Raw genomic sequence first — 22,578 nt, 5'->3', positions numbered from 1 at the left:
GCACCTTGAAAAGGAGTACGATACTAAAGAAATAAACAATTTCCAGATAACAATTTCAATCATTTTCTTCCTCTGGCAGTAGCTGCTCAGAAATAGCTCATTTGGTAGATCATGAGAGACTTAATCTCAGGGTCAAGATTCCTGCATTGCAGGGGATTAGACCAGGGGCCAATCACAAGAGACTGTGATCAACTCACAGAGTTAAAAACTGGCAGTGATCTACCCCCGTTTTTGGGGTTCAGGTCAAAGTTGTTGAGCTTTTTCAGGTCAAAGTTGTTGAGCTTCTGGGGGGGGGAGCAGTGATCTACCAGTGATCTAACACAAACATCCAGTGATCTACTGGTGGGTCACGATCTATCTGTTGGACATGCCTGGACTAGATGATCCCCACGGTCCCTTCCTACTCTACAGTTCTGTCAGTCTATGATTCTATATACAGCTGTGAATAGGAATGGCCTCATGGGTGCCTGAAGAACCCACAGAAGCAAAAGTGTAGGAGAGAGAACGATGATCCAGTACCTGAACTTCCTGTGTGAAAACTATGAATAGGAATATATGCGAGAGGCCGACCCTGCCCAAAGTGAACCACCAAACCAAAAACAGTCTGCCTGCCATGTGATGTGTCCCCTGTTGGGGGCACAAGAACCTTCCTTGGTTTCTATATCTTTTCTTTTGCACAGTCCCAGTAGTGTGGTGGGAGAGCTGAAAATAATGCCAATGTATTTCACATCTGGCAACCAACACACCCTTTGGCTTCAGATAGTACATGGGTAGACTGTACAGGGCGCCTCTCAGGTGCTATGCTAAGGGAGGTGTTCATGGTGAGTTCCAGCACCTCTCTCTCCAGAAAAATAGCACTACTGCAGATGAATCTAAAAAGCCCAGGACACAAATTTTCACAGCCCACCAGCGACTATGGTGGCTCATTTACCAGAACTAATGCATTTAGTGTTAATTCTGAAGTCTATAGTTGATTGTGACCAAATTAAGCCTCCTAGGAGCCACTATAGCTGCCAGAGGGCCATGAAAATTTGTATCCCAGACATTTTAGATTTGTCTAAATGTGGATTTCTTTTTTCCAGCTCTCGTACCCCACTACAGGCAGCAACAAGCCAAGATGCAAGTGGGCTGTCAGACATGGATTGACTAGCTGAACCATGCGCTTGACAAAGATACAAAACGGTGTTTGAGTTACCTGGGTATAATGGCCAACTTTGGCTCCTGCAGGGACCGCTCCAACACCGTACTGGAAATCTTTCACTTCGTTGTACCACTCTTGAATTACTTTAGACCATGCCATAGGGCCACTTGACATGAGCAAATTTTCACCACATGGGAATCCATCTAGAAGTGGAGACGGTTAACATTAACAAAAGTCATTATTAGTGATTCGGGGAATTCTATAAACAAGGGGAGCTCTTCAATGCTTTGGAGAAACATGCTACAACCGGTAAAACTTGCTTATTCCAAGCAGGATTTGTCCCCCCCCCCCCCCAGATCTGTCTGCTTAAGTAAATCTGTATACATTTGCATGTACAACAATACTGTAGTTCCAAAGCAAAAGGTATAGTGCGCTCTCTCTCTCTTCACCCCCATAACATAATAATAAAATAATAATAATAAAATAATAATAATAATAATAATAATAATAATAATAATAATAATTTTTTATTTATACCCCGCCCTCCCCAGCCAAGGCCGGGCTCAGAGCGGCTTACAAGCAATAATAAAAACAAGATGAATGATTACAACTTAAAAACAAAAATAAAATACAACATTAAAATAATGGAACATTAAAATATTAAAATGTAGCCTCATCGCAGGAGGAGAAGGAAAAGAAAGGGAAAAAAAAGAGAGGGAGGGAATCAAATTGGCTCCAAGCCAAAGGCCAGGCGGAACAACTCTGTCTTACAGGCCCTGCGGAAAGAAATCAGATCCTGCAGGGCCCTGGTCTCATGAGGCAGAGCGTTCCACCAGGACGGAGCCAGAGTTGAAAAGGCCCTGCCTCTGGTTGAAGCCAATCTAACTTCCTTAGGGCCTGGGACCACTAGGGTGTTGTTATTTATGGACCTTGAGGCTCTCCGTGGGGCATACCAGGAGAGGCGGTCCCGTAGGTACGAGGGTCCTAGGCCGTGAAGGGCTTTAAAGGTCAAAAGCAGCATCTCAAATCTGACCCTGTACTCCACCGGGAGCCAGTGCAGCTTGAAAAGCACTGGGTGAATATGCTCCCATGGCAGAGACCCCATGAGGAGCCTCGCTGCAGCATTCTGTAGCATTCTGTACCCGCTGGAGTTTCTGGGACAGCTTCAAGGGCAGCCCCGCATAGAGCGAATTACAGTAGTCAAGCCTGGAGATGACCGTCGCATGGATCACTGTGGCCAGGTCGGGGCGGGAAAGGTAAGGGACCAACTGCTTGATGCGGCGAAGGTGGAAAAATGTCGCCTTGGCTGTTGCTGTAACTTGCGCCTCCGTGGAAAGGGAGGCGTCAAGGATTACACCCAAACTCTTAACGGAAGGCAATGGCACTAATTGGGCCCCCGCAAGAGAAGGGCATTGGTCCCTCATCCCCATGCCATCCCGACCTAGCCATAAGACCTCTGTCTTCGAAGGATTTAGTTTCAATCGGCTCCCACGAAACCATCCAGCCACAGCTTCCAAGCATCTGGTCAGTGTGTTCGGGGCCGAGTCAGTGTGGCCATCCATCAGCAGATAGAGCTGAGTGTCATCAGCATATTGGTGACAGCCCAGCCCAAAGCTCCGGATAATCTGGGCAAGGGGGCGCATAAAGATGTTAAAAAGCAGAGTATTTCAACAATTCAAGAAAGGGAGTAAACAACTGAGCATATTCAAGCATAAGTGAAGGAGATTATTCCTATTATTTATTAAATATGTTAGTTGCTTTATCTTACCCACGGCAACCTAAAGTGACTTCCAACCAACCAACCAACCAATCAATCAGGCAGCCAGACAGCTCCCACCCCACCATGACACTAGCTAAACCATAAAACCAAGAAGAAAAAGAAATACATTAAAGAATCCCACCCATTTCTAAAAGGCCATAGATAGTTAAAGGCCAATTATAGTTAAAGTGGTAGGGGTTGGGGAGTAGAAATGTTAATCATTATTAGCAGCAGTGCAGTATTCCTGTTATTATTAGCATTCCTGTTATTGTTTTTAAGTGTGTAATAGCTTCTTGCTAAACACAATAAACCAAACTGACTGATAGCGCTACGGTTATAGAGGAAAGTTTTTGCCTGGCTCCTAAAGATATATAATGGTGGTTCCAGTTGAGCCTCTCTGCGTAGAGCAGTCCGCAAAATGGGGAGCCACTGCAGAAAAGGCCTAATGTCGAATTTACACCATCTAGACCTTTCATGGTGTGACACATGAAGAAGTGTCTCAAGCGATGATCATAGGTATATAAAGAAAAATAAAGATGTAGAGAAAAATATTAAAGAAACTTGTGCAAAAAAGGCAACACTGTACAGCAGTTTACCAAGATAAGGGAAAACTGGCCGATCAAAAGCCTCATAATCAAGAACAGCACAATATGAAAACACATTTGCCATCAGTTACTAAATAAGTTTGGGGACGCAGGTGGCGCTGTGGGTTAAAGCCTCAGCGCCTAGGACTTGCCGATCGAAAGGTCGGCGTTTCGAATCCCTGCGGCGGGGTGCGCTCTCGCTGCTCGGTCCCAGCGCCTGCCAACCTAGCAGTTCGAAAGCACCTCCGGGTGCAAGTAGATAAATAGGGACCGCTTACCAGCGGGAAGGTAAACGGCGTTTCCGTGTGCGGCTCTGGCTCGCCAGAGCAGCGATGTCACGCTGGCCACGTGACCCGGAAGTGTCTCCGGACAGCGCTGGCCCCTGGCCTCTTAAGTGAGATGGGCGCACAACCCCAGAGTCTCTCAAGACTGGCCCGTACAGGCAGGGGTATCTTTACCTTTACCTTTACCTTACTAAATAAGTTACACAAATCAACAGAGAGCCACAAAGTCCACTTCCCCTCTGAGAACCTGGAGTTGGTGGGTCAGTTTCTTTGACCATAAATAATGCTTAAAAAAACCAGATCATAATAGAGTATGTGGAAGCAGGGCTTTTTTCCAGCTGGAACTCAAGTGAGTCCCATGACCATTCTCAGAGAACGAGGGAGTATGCATCATTGGTGTAAAACAGTGGTGTCCAAACTTTTTTCAAAGAGGGCCAGATTTGATGAAGTGAAGGGCCGTCCAAAGTTGTTGAGGTTTTCTTGGGATTTCCCCCCAGAAATAAACTGCTACAGGGGCTGGATTAAACTGACCAGCGGGCCAGATTAGGCCCCCGAAACGGACTTTGGACACGCGTGGTGTAAAGTGTGTGTACAGACAAACGGTGGCAGAGCATATGCTAGGCTGCCCAGGGCGGGACGCACTCCTGAGGGGTGTGGGGTGCGGAGGGTGCCCTCCCAGGTGCAGGATAGCCACTCGGGTGCACGGAGTGGCACGCGCACCCTGCAGCCGGGGAGGTGGAGCGAGTCACCCATGGTGGACATTCAGTGTCCCGCCTGCCTGCGACTCCCAAGTCTCCCTTGAGCTGTCGAAACAAAGGGGAAGGGAGAAATGGCAATGGCAAAGCGGCGCAGCTCCCCCTTCCCCCTACGGCTTGGGTTAGGCTTGGGAGTTGCGGGCGGATGGCGTGCCAAATGTCACCCCCCTCAGCGAAGACACCACACCCAGGGTGGTCCGCCCCCACCACACACCCCTTCCTCCACTCCGGCAGACAAAGCTTAGCTGGTCAGAACTGAGTGTGGAATTCTGACCTCAAATTTTTGAAAGAACCAGAACATTCCACTGTTCCTCTTTTAGTGGCATTCCTCCAGTATTTTCAGTATTATCTGCAGAATGACAATAGCAGGGTTGCTGAAGAGTTAGTGAATGGTGACTAAATGTGGATTATATTTCAGATCTCTAAATTATTTCTACAATGCTTAGTGAAAGCTATACTTGCCAGCAGTTCTTTGTTCTTTTTGGCTGTGTTCATATCTACATCTACTTGCCCAGTTTCTGGCATTTGCTTCCGCAGCACCACTCCATTCCTATAAGAAAAATATATGTATTAAACATGAGACTGGATGCAAAATGTAAAAATGGAGAGGCTCATATTTGTCTGATCATTCTCACCTTTCAGCTCTCTTAAAAAAACTTGTGTGTCTTTTTAATCATAGTTATTCTCAGGCTATGTCATGGTTTGAATACATGAAGCAAAATCAAAGTGTGCAGTCTTTTCCCTCTTGGGCTTAGTATTACATCTGCCTGACTCATGTCAGTCATGGTTAATGGCAACAGCCAGCTTTCAAACATGCTGACTTAGGTGCTCTCAGATACTACCTGGGTTGTGCGCACGTTTTTGTTTTCTTCTTCCTGATCCATGCCAACCATACGTAACAGTAGTTACCAGGATCCGTAAACCCACTTCAAACCAAGGTTAAAATGCTGAATTAGGTGCTCTTAGCTACTACTTAGCTTCTGAGAAAAATGCATATTCATTGTCCATGCTTTTAATCGTATATATGAATTAAATAACCCGGGAAGAATGGCAGATGAAGGTGATGGACTACATGGAACTGGCGGAAATGACTGGCAGAATCTGAGACCAGGGAAAAGAGTCGGTAGAGGAAGAGTGGAAGAAATTTAAAGACTATCTACAGAAACATTGTAAAATTAATGAATGTTAGAAGGATGTTGGAATGAAGCTATGTGGTTTTAGCAGAAATGTTATAAAGGTTTAGGAAAAAACAGACTGTTAATTGGTGAAAGGAGGGAAAGTTAAGATATATTATATTAAGATAAATGACAGGACAAAAATTGGAAAAGATGGAAAGGATTTGCCGAAATAGCTAACCGAGCTAGAATACAAAAAAGGGAGGTGTGAGGAGGTCAATGAAACAAGCAAATAAAAGATAAGTTATGGGAAGGTTTGATGTGTTTTTTACTTGTTTCTATTTTTCTGTTTTTTTTCTGTTTCTTCCCCCCCCTTCTTATTGTGATGTGCTGTTTTGTTTTTGTTTAATATGGTGTTTTTATTTTTTTTTCATTTTGTAACTTTTAAAACTTTAATAAATATTATTTTCAAAAAAAATAAGTTAATGTTATTGTGTATTTTAATTATAGATTGGGTTTATAGTTGCAAATCATGTAGTAGCCACTAGGGAATATAAATCAATAAATAATAATAGATACGTATAAACTAGCGCATGCAATTTTCTGCCAGCCAGAAAGCGTAGTAAACCTTTAAAACACTTACCATCTTCAGCATGTTGCTTGCCGGTGGCTGCACTCCTCTCCGCAGAGCATTGTGCTTGTCAAGAATTTCCTGTCGCTCACCTGGTGCAACCCCTTGTGCATGTGCCTAAAGTGAGAGAGTGAGTATTTTTTTTCCTTGTATTTATTTATATGATTATATTTTTCATTACACCAATGTAACTTTAGCATACTTTCACTAAGAATCATGGACATGCTTAGAAAGTGTGCCCTTGCTTCTGTCAGGCTCTTCTGCCATAAATGAAACATCAGTTGTCAACCAAAATTGAAGGGATGTATTTTAAGTGTTCTGTGTAGCTGACCATTTTTTTTTTTTTTGGTTTGGATTTGATATCCCGCCTTTCACTCCCTTTAAGGAGTCTCAAAGCGGCTAACATTCTCCTTTCCCTTCCTCCCCCACAACAAACACTCTGTGAGGTGAGTGGGGCTGAGAGACTTCAGAGAAGTGTGACTGGCCCAAGGTCACCTAGCAGCTGCAGGTGGAGGAGCGGAGACGCGAACCCGGTTCCCCAGATTAGGAGACTACCGCTCTTAACCACTACACCACACCGGCTCCATGGAGCAGATCAACAGGTCCTCCAGTTGGGTGATGCAGAGGCGTCAATATGTCTCTGGACTCCTCTGGATAAGTCCACTACTGAAAACTATGAGAAACTTAGCATTACTTTTAGTGGGATATGTAACTGGACCATCCTTCCATCATGTTTTAAGGTTAACCCAAGTTAATTGCATTTGTTTTTTCACTTCAGTGTGTTTATGGATGAAGCAGTCAAAAGCATTTTGGCTTATTAAAGTGAAGGTTTAGTTGGCCCAACTAAATCTTGTATTTGAAAACAATCCAGCTAACTTTAGTAACTTTTCATGTCCCACTGACTGAGACTGTTTAGCATCTCTCAGTATTGCTACACTGCACAACGTAAAAAACTTACTCTTGAAGCAGGCTGTTGCAGCTGAGCAGCAAGACTCAGCAACACGATGAGCAGGATCATCTCTGAAAACAAAATAACACTGGAGAGATTATCTTAGAGTTTCTGTTTAGATAAAGAGCGTACTTATTGAAACATGGTGCCACTCTTCTGAGTAGTAGTTTACATTTCAAATTGCTCATGTGGCACCAGCTGAGAAGTAGATTTGTGCCTCCTGGAATAGGAGTGCCGCAGGCAAGTGTCTCCTCCAGAGTCACCACTTGGCATCTGACTCCATCCCGCTGAACTATTTTGCTTCTGTCTCTGGTTAGTGGACACAGTGGCTGCACTGAAAAACACCGCCTGAGCCCTTCAAATTTCCTTTATTATGCAGCCATCCTTTCCTTTCTTTCCCCCTGCAGTTCACTGAATTGCCCCTCAATTTGCTCTGGAGGGGCTCCCATCACCCTGGAACAGATTCTGTGAGTAAGTATGGGGCTGCAGCAGGAGGAGAAGAAAGTGAACTCCCATTTTTTATATCTGTTGTGCAACAGAAATCTCTTCCAGTACATGCTAAAATTCACAGGTGGTACAATCACAGGTTCTCAACTAGGTCCTTTCAGCCACACTGATATCGTGCTGGCAGCTGATTAATGGCTTGTTTCTGTGCACTGCTCTGGTTTCGGTGTTTCGTTGCACCAGAAGTGGCTTAGTCATGCTGCCCACCTGACCCGGAAAAACTGTCTGCGGACAAATGTCAGCTCCCTCGGCCTGTAAAGCGAGATGAGCACCACAACCCCAGAGTCATTTGTCACTGGATTTAACTATAAGGGGCCCTTTACCTTTTACCTTATATCCTGGATGGATGTACTTGGCTATGAAGACTGCCTCTAGGGCGGAGCTTCTAAGAGGAGAAGAAGAAGAGTTTGGATTTGATATCCCGCTTTATCACTACCCTAAGGAGTCACAAAGCGGCTAACATTCTCGTTTCCCTTCCTCCCCCACAACAAACACTCTGTAAAGTAGGTGAGGCGCAGAGACTTTAGAGAAGTGTGACTGGCCCAAGGTCACCCAGCAGCTGCAGGTGGAGGAGCGGAGACGCAAACCCGGTTCCCCAGATTACGAGTCCACCGCTCATAACCACTACACCACACTGGCTCTAAGCCATATACCTTCCACTTCTCTTCACATCTATGGACACTGGACCACTCTACACTTAGGTCACTTTTATGGCACTAGCACAATACATAGAGAGTCCTCATCTTTGAGGGTGTGGAATTGTCCTCCCAGTTCTTGAACATCACATTGAGACTGCTTGGTGTTTATGGGTCTTCTAGCTCCTTCTGTTTTGTAGGAAGGAGTCTGGCTTCAAAGTGTGTGAGCTATGCTTTTCTGTGGTTTACCTCAGTGTGAGAGCCAGTGTGGTGTAGTGGTTAAGAGCGGTAGTCTCGTAATCTGGGGAACCGGGTTCGCGTCTCCGCTCCTCCACATGCAGCTGCTGGGTGACCTTGGGCCAGTCACACTTCTCTGAAGTCTCTCAGCCCCACTCACCTCACAGAGTGTTTGTTGTGGGGGAGGAAGGGAAAGGAGACTGTTAGCCGCTGTGAGACTCCTGAAGGGGAGTGAATGGTGGGATATCAAATCCAAACACTTCTTCTTCTTGGATGACCCATAAAGGACACAACTTTGTGCCAAAATGGTGTGACTGTAGTTCATCTCTGGACCAGGGTGCCAGAATGCATAGGATCACAAGTAGTAAAATAAAGTGGGAAATAGGGCACATGTTATGTGTTCACTAGCTGAACTCTTTTACTAGCTGAACCTCTTATGGAGAAGTATAGAAGGATTAGAATGAGTAGAATTGTCTTGGGGCAAAAAGAAAGGGAAACAAGGATATGTTTAAATGTGTGAAGGTGTAGCTATACTACGAATACAGTCCAGTGCAGTTCACTTCCAAGAAGGTTTCCTTGATACTCATACCTACTGATAACAGGGTTACCGTACATCCGGAATTTCCCGGACATACCCAGGATCTGGCTGTCGGGAACAGTGCCTGGGAGGAGCAAATCACTCAACAACTTTGCCCCCTCCCCCCACACAGCTCAACAACTTTGCCTAATAGAGCTCAACAGCTTTTGTGTCTGGATTTTCATGAAATATGGTAACCCTAGTATGTTTTATGAAATAAGCACATAAATAATAGAAATTTGATCAATAAGTTGTAACCTCTTGAGCTAACTTAAATTGTTTAACTCTGCTAATAAACTTCATATAGCAGATTATGGGATATAGCAGACTATGGTATAAAACTGGCACCCTCCCTCCCAAAATCTTACCTTTCTCCTTGTTTCTAGTAAGACTGGAATAACCTTCTTTGTAGATTTAAGGAGGTTCTGGATGTCACTGGATGATATTACGCTTATATACCACTCCTGTTTCCTTCTCTGCAGAATGACTCAATGTCCAACAGTAAATCACACAATTTTGACCACGGAGAACTTTGGATTTCTCTTAGGTTGTTTAAAAAAAGATTATTTCCTGAAATTGATTGACCATCTTCTATGCAACAACAAAGCATCTCTTATTAGTGAGCTCTTTCATGCCTGCCAACTTCTTATGAAGGATTGATGTCTGTGCTTGTTCTTTATCCTATGGCAGGGTCAGCAAGGTTTACCTCACCTGGGCCAGTTCACTCCAGTGGAGATCCCTCCGTGGGCCGGATTGTGTGTGTGTGTGTGAGCCCGCCCACGATTTCTGTTGCTTGTGCTTGCGCAGACGCAATTTTCGGCGCTGCAGAAGCGAGTGCCCGTGCTGCGCTGCACGTGAGGACTCACCGAGTGGGTGGCTCAGTTTGGGGACAGCTCAGGGGCCGGTTAAACAACCCCCATGGGCCACCTGTAGCCCATGGGACTTAGGTTGCTGACCCCTGTCCTATGGCATCATTTCATCACCCATAGAGCCAAGCACATTTACTTAGAAGCAAGTCTCATTTCCCCCCAAAGCAGAATGTGTTTGCAGCTGCAGCCTAAGACTCTAAACCAACTGCAAACCATCATGAATGGTTGAAGACACTGAGTCATTACAGATTGCGCAGATTGCAGTATGTGATCACAAGCTGTTTAGAAAACCCAATTTTTCAACACCCCATTTCATTTGCATAGGTTACAAAAGTTAAGGGGTGTGGTTGAATCAGATCACTGGTGTGCCTGCCTTTACTCTTGATTTAAAAGATCTGAGGGTTTTTAATGTTGTATGTGTTAACATTCATGGATAAATGCTTTTTAGGCAGCAGTGGATAATAATGGCTACCCTTTCTTTCGATACAAAATTGTGTGCTTCCTATAAGAGACAAATTTTCTTGAAAAGCTAAGAAAACTCTGTAAAGAACCAGTGCTTTTTTCCTTAAAAAATGTTTAGGGGTACTCTCATTTTCCTACTCATATCAAAATAGTGCCCCTCAAAGAAGCCAAGCTTAAATTCACAAAATGTTTAGGGGTATGTGTACCCCTGCACCCTCCTGGAAAAAGCACTGTAAATAACTAAATATGAACTGTTCTTTTCAGGGATGCAGATTAACCATAAAATTCTGCTGCTATCTGTAAAGGTTGCTAACAGCCTGGAATCACATATTTTTTTTCAAGAGGAAATGAGACAACAATTAACGCATCAAATATTGATGGTCTTCTGTCAAAATATGCTAAAACATTTGCGACAGGAATAATACAGAACTGCCAATTGAATCTCCCCTTTGCCCACAATATGATTTGAAGACATTCTTTGTACTTGAAGGAGGAAGAGGAAGATAAAATGTGATTAGATCACAGGAGCATCATGATGGTGGGCAAATGTCATGTCATGTATTTTTTCCAATACCTGAAAATTCAGTGTGGATACTAATCACTACTACTACTACTACTACTATTATTATTGTCATAGACCACCATAAGCAAAACATCTAAATAAATAGCATAACAGTATGAATCTAAATGAATAATTATTAAATAAATCTGAGCAAGAACTGAACGTAGATTTAAACAAATACATGGAATACTTAATTAAGCATAGATAATGGGTGTGTAAAAGTTTATAAGAAAAATTAAAAGATTGGTTTACACAGTTATATGGGTCTGGGCTTCAGAAGTGCGGATCTAACAATGTGGGCCTTCAGTTTAGGACTTAATTGTAGCATAGTCCATTCTTCGTCGAATGATCATTATTACCTGTGTGTCTAGAAAAATGTGCAGTTCTTTACATTACCTTTTGACAAGGTTTTCTTCTGAAATAATAATTGTATCTATTCCTCAGCACTCCTACGACATGCAGAAATTAGTTTTATTGCCTATTTCCAGGCATGAATGTACAGTTTCAGTGCTAAGCACCAATTTGGGAGTAAACCACATTGAGCATAGTGGATCTTGCTTCTCAGTCACAATTGTCTGCATAGGTTGCCATCCTGGGACTCTCCAGAGCAGTTTCTCCTATGTCTGTCTGGTATTTCCTGGTCTGCAGTAGAACACAGCTGACACCACAGATTAAACTAGCTGGTGTGGTTGTTTCTTTAATGGCATCATTGATCCCTGGTGCCTGCTAATTATATTGGAAGTAAAGCTCCCATTTGAGCCAATGGAAGCAGGTGTCAGTCGCCCAGTCTGGATCAGGACTGTAGCAAGGGAAGGGTTAAGTCCCTCCTCCTGATAATAGTTGGACTCTGCCTGCTATTGACTACTTACACTATTTATGCACTGCTGATGTGATAGGAAATGTTCTGGTGTCCCTCATTTGCTGATCCTTGGCAGCTTGTATCTCTTTATGCAGTGATGCCACACAGCTGATTTTTCCAGAGGTGATGTTGATGATGGTATACTAAGTGGCATTCCAGCATTCAGTGATTGCTTCTGTCCACTTAGCATCCTGACATAATTGCTGCACATATGTTCTGCTGCATGTGCTTCTGGAATCTGCTGAAGCAGAGTAGGGATTCATGGGAGCATCAGGATGTATCAGAAAAAGCAAAATACAGTGACTTATACTGGGTTACATGTCCTCTCTGGATTGTGACAATCATAATGTTCAAAACTGAATGTTCTTATTCAAATGTTCTTCTAGAACAAGGGATGCCATGGCTTTCTTTGTGCTGGATCTTTTTTTAAAAAAAGCATTAAGCCAATAATATGTCGTAATACGTTATCATATCTCACATATTATCTTAAGGCAGGTATAGGCAAACTCCAGTCGTTTGGGACTACAATTCCCATCATCCCTAGCTAACAGGACCAGTGGTCAGGGATGATGGGAATTGTAGTAACAAACATCTGGAGGGCCAGAGTTTGCCTATGCTTGTCTTAAGGTTTGGCCTCTCATTCTGGTTTTCTTACACAAGATGCATTGGTGTGGAAAATGGGTAGAAAATGGGAGCAGGTTCAAATACTTTGTCAGTGTGATGGAGACATGGCTCTGGTTGGTGGTCTCATTGCCCATAGACCTTCATCCTTCCCTCCTTCAGAAGAATAACCCTGGCCACTGACAAGTGAGTGGGGAAATGGAGGTTATTGCACAGGGGAAGTACAATTGTGGCCTTGTGTGCATATTATATTCCTGGATGGGCGAGTCTATGAACCAGCCCATTGTCCGTGAACTGGCCCATTGTGAACTGAGTCCACATAGTGGTGCATTGTCTTACTTTTGGCTATGACAGATATTAGCAATGAACTTTTCAGTGCAAATTAAGTTGTTCCCATAAATATGTTTCTAAGAAGAACTCTTCCCAATGTTCTAGCATCTCAAAATCAGGGTTACTTAAGGTGATTTACACAACCACTTTCTCCACCATGAATTGAGTATTTAAATGCATCTTATAGCAGATATCCATATGTATCCCAGTCTTGTGAGTGGTCCAGCCTTCAATACATGTCTTACCTGAAAGATTTTAGAACAGCTGCATTTGGAAAGTTAAACCAAGATCTCTTCTTTTCTTAGTGGGATTTCAGCTTGTATGAATATTTTCTAGCTTGCCCACCAGAGTGGCAACTCAGTTTGGGTGGAAAGTAGAAGAGAAGAAGAGTTTGGATTTGATATCCTGCTTTATCATTACCATAGGGAGTCTCAAAGCAGCTAACAATCTCCTTCCCTTCCTCCCCCACAACAAACACTCTGTAAGGTGAGTGAGGCGGAGAGACTTCAGAGAAGTGTGACTAGCCCAAGGTCATCCAGCAGCTGCATGTGGAGGAGCAGATTACAAGTCTACTGCTCAAACCACTATACCACACTAGTGATATGTTATAGAATGATTCTAAGCCTCTCACTCCCTCTGGGAACAAGTGGTCCTAGGGTCATATTGGCAGACCCACAGTGGATTTAGGGTAAAGTTACTCTTGTCAGCACTGTTTACAGGGTTTTTGGGAGGGCACTTTGCACCTCTCTGGCTTCCTGGTATCTATTGTGACTCACAGGCGGCCAGAGCATGCTGGAAGGGCAAAGTCAAGGCCCCTAAAGCCACAGCCAAGCACCACTTTCAATGCCCACCTTGTCTTCAGTTGAAGAAAGGCCTCGATGGTCAGCTAATTCAGGCTTGCTTTGGCAGGCTGGAGAATGCCGAGACTGAGAAGGTGGCCCTCGAAGAAGGCCAAGCCTATTGTCTATGGCCCTTGGATTCAGGGAAGCTGGCTTAGCATGGAATCTCCAACTCTGTTGACACCTGCCAGGGCTTGAGATGCTAGTCCAGCCTCTGATTCAGGTGTGGGTCCCTTCCCTGGAGAAGTTTCCCCTTTTCAGAAATGGGATTGACCTGTCTGGGGTCCCTAACCACATGGAGTTTTCCACATTGGGGGCCCAGCCAGTCTTCTGTGGTTGCTAGACAGACTTCACTGGCATTGTCCACCCCACGGAAAAGGGGGTGTCACAGTGACCACTTCTTTGTTCTGCCAGTTACCAGGCGTGGAGGCTACTGGGACTTGATGCTCCAGTTCCCATCCCTGGACAACCTTCAGTAAGACCAACGGTCAGTGAATCTCTGGTTCCTCTGCTGGCTCTACCTTCCATTGAGTCATTGGACACACCTGCACATGGTGGCGCACTGAAGGGTGGGGTGATGGTCAGGAGTCAGTCAGGAGGAAGGGCATACCTTTCCAGGAAACAATGGCCTCTTGGGGCTTTCACCACCTAAAGAGAGGTGTTTTTGTGGACCCTTTCTCCTTTCTTGGAAGGGGGTATGGGCAGAAGGAGATGATGTGGACCTGATATTGGAATATCGTGTACAGAGCCTATTCTGAGTTTGGGGGCAGAGAATGGCTGGCATATGAAGAGGCTTTTTGTATTAGGGCTGCCTTTGAATGTTTCCTACTATGGCATAAGGAGGATGTGGGGGTGTGGGTGGCATTGTGGTCTAAACCACCGAGCCTCTTGGACTTGCTGATCAGAAGATTGGTGGTTCAAATCCCTGTAACGGGGTGAGCTCCCGTTGCTCTGTCCCAGCTCCTGCCAACTCAGCAGTTCAAAAGCAGACAAGTGCAAGTAGCTAAATAGGTACCGCTGTGGCGGGAAGGTAAACGGCATTTCTGTGCGCTCTGGTTTCCATCACGGGGTTCCGTTGCACCAGAAGTGGTTTAGTCCTGCTGGCCACATGACCCAGAAAGCTGTCTGTGGACAAACACCAGTTCCCTCGGCCTGAAATCAAGATGAGTGCTGCAACCCCATAATCGCCTTTGACTGGACTTAACCGTCCAGGGGTCCTTTACCTTTTTTTACCTTTAAGAAGGAGGTGGACCTATGGCTCACTCTTATCTGATCTGTAGGGACAGGACTGATAATGGCCATCTTCTGGCTAGGCAGGTTGCTCTTCCTTCACGTTCCCACAGGGTAGGAGGGGGGGGGGTTCAACCTTGTTTGCTTTGCTGGGAGTACAGTTAATGTGGTATCTGCTGAATACCTGAAGGTTCATACCACTCAATTTCCCCAAATTAATCTGGACATCACAAATTCACAGAAACCTGCCCAGCGGTTGTTTGAAATCTGTGACGTAGGTGTCTCACTTCTGGTCACCGTGGCAAGGCTGAGTAGGCTGCAACAAGCCTGAGGCCCAGCCACCGCGGTACTGGAGAAAGAGCCAGCAGAGCAAAGGGTTGCGTTGGTGGTGGTGGGGGAGAGCATGTGGTTGGGGGGGGGGAGCGGGAGAAAGAGTGTGTGGATGTTGCGCTTTCCCTCCCAAGCTCCATCTTGGCATGGGGGGTGGTGGTCCTCATCCCTTCATGACTTGTCCCTGAGAAAGGTTCTGCTAAGGTAGTTTCTGGGATTCCCAGGGTAAGACGCTGGGACCATCAAGCACTATTCCTGGGAAAGGGCCTAGCTCAATCAGTGCAGAAGCTTTGTGACATCTGATGGAAAATTACCCCTCTCCCCAAAGGCAGACACCCTATATCTTAAGGAAGGTTTTTTTTAAAGTTTTGCATCCCCTGTGTTGGTCCATACTCCCCCCTTACTTTCGAAGTTAATGGTGGGGAGGAAGTCCTTAGTGTCTCAGCCTTTGTTTTTGACAGATCACTGAATTGGATCAGAGTGGGCACATATCATGGTATATGGCCTAGTGTGGTATTCTAGGCAGATCACCAAGTGGAAAAGCCAAACATTGGAACCAAGCTGAGTCTTAGGCAGTGGGCTTTGGCTGGATTGCCATGGCATGCATTGGGACAGGTTGCTCCTGACTCTGTTCCAGCAAGGGGGTGTGTGCCCTCCATGCATGTTTTGGTTGCCCATCTGGGCTTGTGGGATCACCAGCCTCATAGAAGCAACATGCTTAAGTCCACTTGATGCATGAAGGGGTTAATGGCATAGAGTAAGCTGTCCTGCCAGGCTTAGCTAGGCCACTCCTCACCTTGAGAGGAGGGGAATCAAACCTATTGTTGTACCTCAGTCTATCTGAGAAGCTCAGTGTGTAAAGAGGTCTGAGCTAGTTGCTCCGATCTGGTCTTCAATGCTATTCAAAACCCATACGGTCACTATGCGTTTTTGGAGCTGTGCCTGGTTGCAGTGGTGAATGAGGGTCTATAAATTGACCTTGAATCCTGGAAAGGTGGACTTAGCAATGTCACCTTAGCAACAAAAGAAACCTTAGAACACCATTTGCTTCTCATCTCCCATTCCTGGTAATGTAACAACAAATATTTTTACTTTAAAAACTGCGGAATGCTATAAGTCTGAGAGTCTCCCTACAGAACACTGGGTGGAGGGACTGAGCGTAAAGATGAATGAGAAATCGTCCCATTCCCAAATTAACTTAATTCACCCATAGTTCATCCAGCTATTATGGTAGCAACTTTCTGCGGTCGTTCAGAGATTTTTGTTCAAATGCACTAGTTGATTCCAAGCACTAGGGATACGAGGACCCATGTGCACATGTGTTGCTGCGTAGGTTTTTGGGTTGCTATGTATTGCAAAATTGCTTCACCTGCAGGATGAGCCTAGGATCCAACTTGTGTTATGTCAGTGAGAGCCCAGGTGGAGCAGCTGTGGGTTAGTTGCACTTCATTTCATTACGTTTGTCCCCCTTCCATTCCAGGCTTCCTGTATCCGCATTTACTCAGCCATACATTGCATCCCTCTTGCGATCTTTTGCAGGTGTGCATCTGTGTGCCTTTTATTTCTCCTGTGACTCTTTAGACCCTACCCCCCAGCTCCCCACCCCCCCCATTAGGCAAAAAGAAAGAATGAAAACATCCATGCATGCAAGACTTTTTATGAGTTTTCAGTTTCAAAAACATGTTAAGAAATTTCATTTAGACGGGATCTATCAGAAGAAACTGGAGGATTGTATGATTTAAGTGAGAATGCAGAGTTCAACGAAGATGATGAACGCCCCAAGAGGGACCTCCTATGTTATTTCGGGGGGGGGGACTTGCAAGAAGCGACACCCTCTTGCATAATTTCCTATTTATTGCATCCTTGTGATTTCACTACAGCTTCACAGGTGATGTTCTTATCTCTATATTTTCAATGATTGGCTAAAAATGAAAAGGACAAGAACACATCAGAGTTAACACCTCCAAGGATTCAAACTCCAGGGACTTTTTCATTTTTAGCTGACATAGTGGAGTTTAAGATCAAAACTGGAAGTGATTTAAAAGAAAAAGAAGAACACGTAAAACATTATTTAGCAGTTTGTTTTAATGAATGTAGGAACTGAATTAGTAATTAGTTTAACAATCCTGGCTGTAACCCAGAATAAATTGGGCATGTTTGTAAAGGTGGATGTGCAGGTCATGAGAACATTTACATAGACATCCTGCAACCACCTACAGAATAAGGAAGGTTATGGGTACAGATAGGTAGCCGTGTTGGTCTGCCATAGTCAAAACAAAATAAAAAAATTTCTTCCAGTAGCACCTTAAAGACCAACTAAGTTAGTTCTTGGTATGAGCTTTAGTCTGCATGCACACTTCTTCAGATACACTGAAGGTTATGGGGTCTATAATCTTGTGCACATCTACTCAGGAATAAGCTTCCATCAAATTTACTGGACCCATTCTTATTGAATGCCCTTTCTAAAGTACAAAAAGGCATAATGATAATATTTGAAGTTATTTCTACTCACTGCATAATCTATTGTCGCATGAGCGAGGGCAGTCCCCACAAGGTGACCCAGACTTATATGGGGTTTGAAGTGATCCCATCATGTTCCCTCTGGAATGATAAATAAGATAAATAAGAAGTAGACAAACAGGGATACATTTGTGCTTTTTCTTCTCAATTAGAAGAGCATTTATGCATATTTTTAGAAAGTTGCTTTAGTCTACTGTTATATTAACCTTTTGTGTTTTGTAAATTATTGTTCTTAATTTTTCCTTAATTTTATTGTCCAAACTGCTCTGACATTTTTTGACAATCAAGTAGTGCACACATTTTTGAAATGAATGTGAGGAATAGGTTTGCACACTGGATTTTGCTGAAGCTCCAAGCCTAAAATGAATTGAGCTCATTCAGGTGGATTGGGGCTTCGGCTGAGTTGGGTGGAGACAAGGCCAGCTAGGCCAGCAAGGGACGATAGTCATGCACTGAAACTGAGCAGGATTGAACCCTCCTGCCTCTGCAATGCAGCTGCCAGGGTAGGATGCAGAGAGAAGCAGGGGCAGCAGCTCCTTCTGCCTCCCCAATATATTGGCCTATTGTTCTAGTCAGATGCAGGAATAAGGAGACTGGCCAACTCACTCTTCAACTGAAAAAGTCCAGGCAAACTTGGAAGTAGGTTTATGATGAGAAATTAGTTTCTAACATGTACAAATCATTGTTAGGCTGGGAAACAAAGGATGAAATGGTTAAAATAACAATGACTAATTGTGCTAAGGATGTTGGACATAATATAGATATGGCTGCCTGGGAAGAGCTTTGGAAAACAGGAATGAAATTTACAGCATGTTAGGGCTTAAAAGAAAATTATTACAAGATGATATATAGATCATATTGAACCCCAAAGGAACTAGTTCAAATGTACAAAAATGTATCAAACAAGTGTTGGAAATGTAATGACTGTGAGGGGTCATTTTATCATATGTGGTGGACCTGCAGGGAGGCGAAGGCCTTTTGGGACGTGATATATAATGAAATTAAGAAAAATAAATAAGTTGGCTTTTCCCAAGAGGCTAGAATCCTTGCTACTGGGATACTAGACAGAAAAATCGCAAAGGAAGCCTCAATGGTATCTATGTATGTGACTACAATGGCAAGGATTCTCAATGCACAGAAATGGAAGGAGGAGGGAATGGTTGATGAAAATCTGGGAATACGCAGAGATGCAAAACTGACAGCACTGATAAGAGACACAGATTTCAAATCCTTAAAGAAGACTGGAAACCCTTTCTAGTCTACAGTGGTACCTTGGGTTACATACGCTTCAGGTTACAGACAGAAATAGTACCTCGGGTTAAGAACTTTGCTTCAGGATGAGAACAGAAATCGTGCTCCAGCGGTACAGCAGCAGCAGGAGGCCCCATTAGCTAAACTGGTGCTTCAGGTTAAGAACATTTTTAGGTTAAGAACAGACCTCCAGAACGAATTAAGTACTTAACCCGAGGTACCACTTTATTAAAAAAGTTATTCCCCATATGCAAAGACCACATTGGGGTTTGAAGTGTCAGAAAATAGCTGAATATATTAAGAAACATGTTAAAGAGGATGAAATTATATAAGACAGAACCTTAAAATGAAAATTGTTTGTAATCTGGGTTACAAACATCTATGTTTTGTGAATGGGAAGTCACTAGTTTTGTGACTTCCCTGCCTATTCTCCTGAGGAATATAACTGTGACTGCTCCTGTGAACGAGGAAAAAATTGGGCTGAATGAAATAAACGTCCCAGAATCTCTACACTAGTTGTGGGTGGCAAATGGAGGTTTTCTGCCAAATATTTCCTGGGGTGGCACGGGATTTCCCCAGGATTTTAGAGCTGGCATAAGGAACTTGATATGGTTAAGGTCTGACTGGATCCACCCTGATGGTGAAGTTAGGGAGTCCATTTCACTGAATATTCAGTGCAATGAACATTCCAGAATGAAAGTCTTCAACTGTTTAGGAGGATCCAAAGGGAGTGGGGTGTGTATGTGGAGGTTTCCTTAAAATGTCAGAAAATTCTTTTCTGAGGGGTTTTGACTTTGTCATTAAAAAAAATAAATCCACTGCTGCTTCCTTATTTTTCAGGCAAATAGCCCAAAGGTAATAAGGACTTTGTTGTTTTTGTTTTATGGTTGGTTGTCAGCCATTGACATGCAGAATTAACACAGTACTAGCCTGCTGCCCAAGTGTCCTGTGGCTCTTATGAGGGTTCTTTTATTCAGGTTTGGTTTTTTTGTAATACAGTGGTGCCCCGCAAGACGAATGCCTCGCAAAACGAAAAACGCGCAAGACAAAAGGGTTTTTCGGTTTTTGCGTCGCTTCGCTAGACGAATTTCCCTATGGCCTTGCTTCACAAGACGAAACGTCTTGCGAGTTCTTGTGAGTTTTTTTTCCTTTTTCTTAAAGCCGCTAAGCCGTTAATAGCTGCTAAGCCGCTAATAGCCGTGCTTCACAAGACGAAAAAACTGCAAGACGAAGAGACTCGCGGAACGGATTAATTTTGTCTTGCGAGGCACCACTGTATATAAAAGGAAAACGGATATGAAACATAAATCCTTTGGAGACTATGGGTAACAAACGACAAACAAACAAACAAACAAACAAACAAACAAATAAATAAATAATACATACGCAGGACAGTACTGACAAACGTAGAGGTACTTCATGCTGCTTTGAGGACAATGGGCATCATAACAACCAATTAGGTGAGACTTGTGCCAAACCACCTGTAAGTATAAGAACATCCACACAAGAAAACATGTTGGAATCTGTTTCCATGCCGAGCAAGGAAAACATACCGTACATTTAACAGCTTTTTTTTTAAAAAAAACAACCAAAATATCATCACTTTGTGTTGTGTCTAATTGAAGCAGCCTCATTTTTCCCCTCAGGGAAAGGAAGTTTGAATAAGCTGTGAATGAGAATGGCATCCGAAGAAAAAACAGAAAGAAAGGCACAGCAGAGATAAGGACAATCCATTATCTGAACTTCTGTGTGAAAAATATGGAAAAAGTACGAGGGAAAAACCCACCTCTTTTCGGTTTCCTTCCTTCCTTCTGTGAAGTCCCAGGCAGCAGCAAGCCAAGATGTGAGTGGGCTGTCAGGCATGGATTGACTAGCTGAACCATGCGCTTGAGAAAGATACAAAACGGTGTTTGAGTTACCTGGGTATAATGACCAGTTACGGCCCCTGGACGGACTGCTCCAACACCGTACTTGAAATTTTTCACCTCGTTGTACCAAGCTTGAATCACGTCATTCCATGAAGTAGCATGAGATGATGCATATATATTTTCACCGCATGAGATGCCATCTAGAAGTGGAGACGGGAAGCATTAACAAAACTCATGATTCCTGACCTAGGAAATTCTGTAAACAAGAGGAGTCATGCAATGCTTCAGAGGAACATTCTGCAACAGGTAAAAACTTGTTTATTCCAAGCAGAATTTGTCCCACCACTCACAAATCTGTCTGGTTAAAGCTACTTGCATTTGAATGCAAAATAATTATTCTAAAGCAAAAGGTACACCTGTTTTGTTGTTAGAAGAAGATCTCTCTCTCTCTCTCTCTCTCTCTCTCTCTCTCTCTATCTCTATCATCTCTCTCTCTCTCTCTCTTTCTCTTTCTATCTCTATTTCTATTTCTATCTCTCTATCTATCTCTATCTCTATCTCTATCTATCTATCTATCATCTCTCTCTCTCTCTCTCTATCTCTATTTCTATCTCTCTATCTATCTCTATCATCTCTCTCTCTCTCTCTCTCTCTCTCTCTCTCTCTCTCTCTATCATCTCTCTCTCTATCATCTCTCTCTCTCTCTCTCTCTCTCTCTCTCTCTCTCTCTCTCTCTCTCTCTTTCTATCTCTATTTCTCTCTCTCTCTCTCTCTCTCTCTCTCTCTCTCTCTCTCTCTCTCTCTCATCTCTCTCTCTCTCTCTCTCTCTCTCTCTCTCTCTCTCTCTCTCTCTCTCTCTCTCTATTTCTATTTCTATCTCTCTATCTATCTCTATCTCTATCTCTATCTCTATCTCTATCTCTATCTCTATCTCTATCTCTATCTCTATCTCTATCTCTATCTCTATCTCTATCTCTATCTCTATCATCTCCAGTCTCCCATCTCCAATATCTCCAATATCTCCCATCTCTATCTATCATCTCCATCTCCATCTCCATCTCCATTTCCATCTCCATCTCCATCTCCATCTCCATCTCCATCTCCATCTCCATCTCCATCTCCATCTCCATCTCTATCTCTATCTATCATCTCCATCTCCTTCCATTACTGTGATTAACAAGGCAGAGATATTGAAGTTCAAAAGCAAAATGTTTCAGGTTTTACCTTCTTTAGAACACCTGAGGGAGGAGGAAGCGGCAATGTACTGGTCCTCTGTGCTTAAAAAGTTATATGTATCACAGGTGGACACAGTGTGTGTCAAGGCAAAGCTTAGCTGGTGAGAATGGCATGTGGATTTCTGACTTCAGATGTTTGGGAGAATTGGAACATTCCTCTCCATTGTTCCTCTTTCTGTGGGATTCCTTGAGTATTTTAATTATGCTCAGAATGACAATTGCGGAGTCAGTGCAACAATTGTGAATGTATATTAGATGTGGGTTAGATTTTAGATCACCCTCAATTTTTTGCACAGTGCTTACTGACAGATGTACTTGCCAGCAACTCTTTGGTTACTTGGGCTGTGAGCAAATTTACAGTTGCTTGCCCAGCGTTTTGCATTCGCTTCAGCAGCCGAATTCCATCTCTAAATGAAAAAAAAAAGTAGTAA

At 43.7% G+C, this 22,578-nt stretch overlaps 1 protein-coding gene and 1 long non-coding RNA gene across 2 annotated transcripts in view; both read right to left on the bottom strand.

Moving 5' to 3' along the window:
* LOC309366281 (serotriflin-like) overlaps window positions 1-22,578 on the bottom strand; it is a gene marked incomplete at its 5' end in the record, with an annotated part of 39,172 nt that overhangs the window by 3,069 nt on the left and 13,525 nt on the right. The window contains 2 exons of the mRNA XM_081904730.1: window positions 1,196-1,344; window positions 4,986-5,073. Coding sequence (XP_081760856.1) covers window positions 1,196-1,344; window positions 4,986-5,073 — 237 coding nt within the window. The remainder of the gene's footprint in view (window positions 1-1,195; window positions 1,345-4,985; window positions 5,074-22,578) is intronic.
* On the bottom strand, window positions 16,915-21,223 carry LOC309367320. Its single transcript, XR_014167035.1, has 4 exons — window positions 20,964-21,223; window positions 20,431-20,525; window positions 17,786-17,874; window positions 16,915-17,195 (listed from the first exon to the last, which is right to left on the bottom strand). It is a non-coding gene; the product is annotated as an uncharacterized lncRNA (long non-coding RNA).

Source organism: Podarcis melisellensis, assembly GCF_964234715.1.
Source record: "Podarcis melisellensis genome assembly, chromosome: 3".
Taxonomy (NCBI): Eukaryota; Metazoa; Chordata; class Lepidosauria; order Squamata; family Lacertidae; genus Podarcis; species Podarcis melisellensis.
Note: the sequence above shows the minus strand (reverse complement) of the source record. Positions and strands in the feature narration are given on the sequence as shown.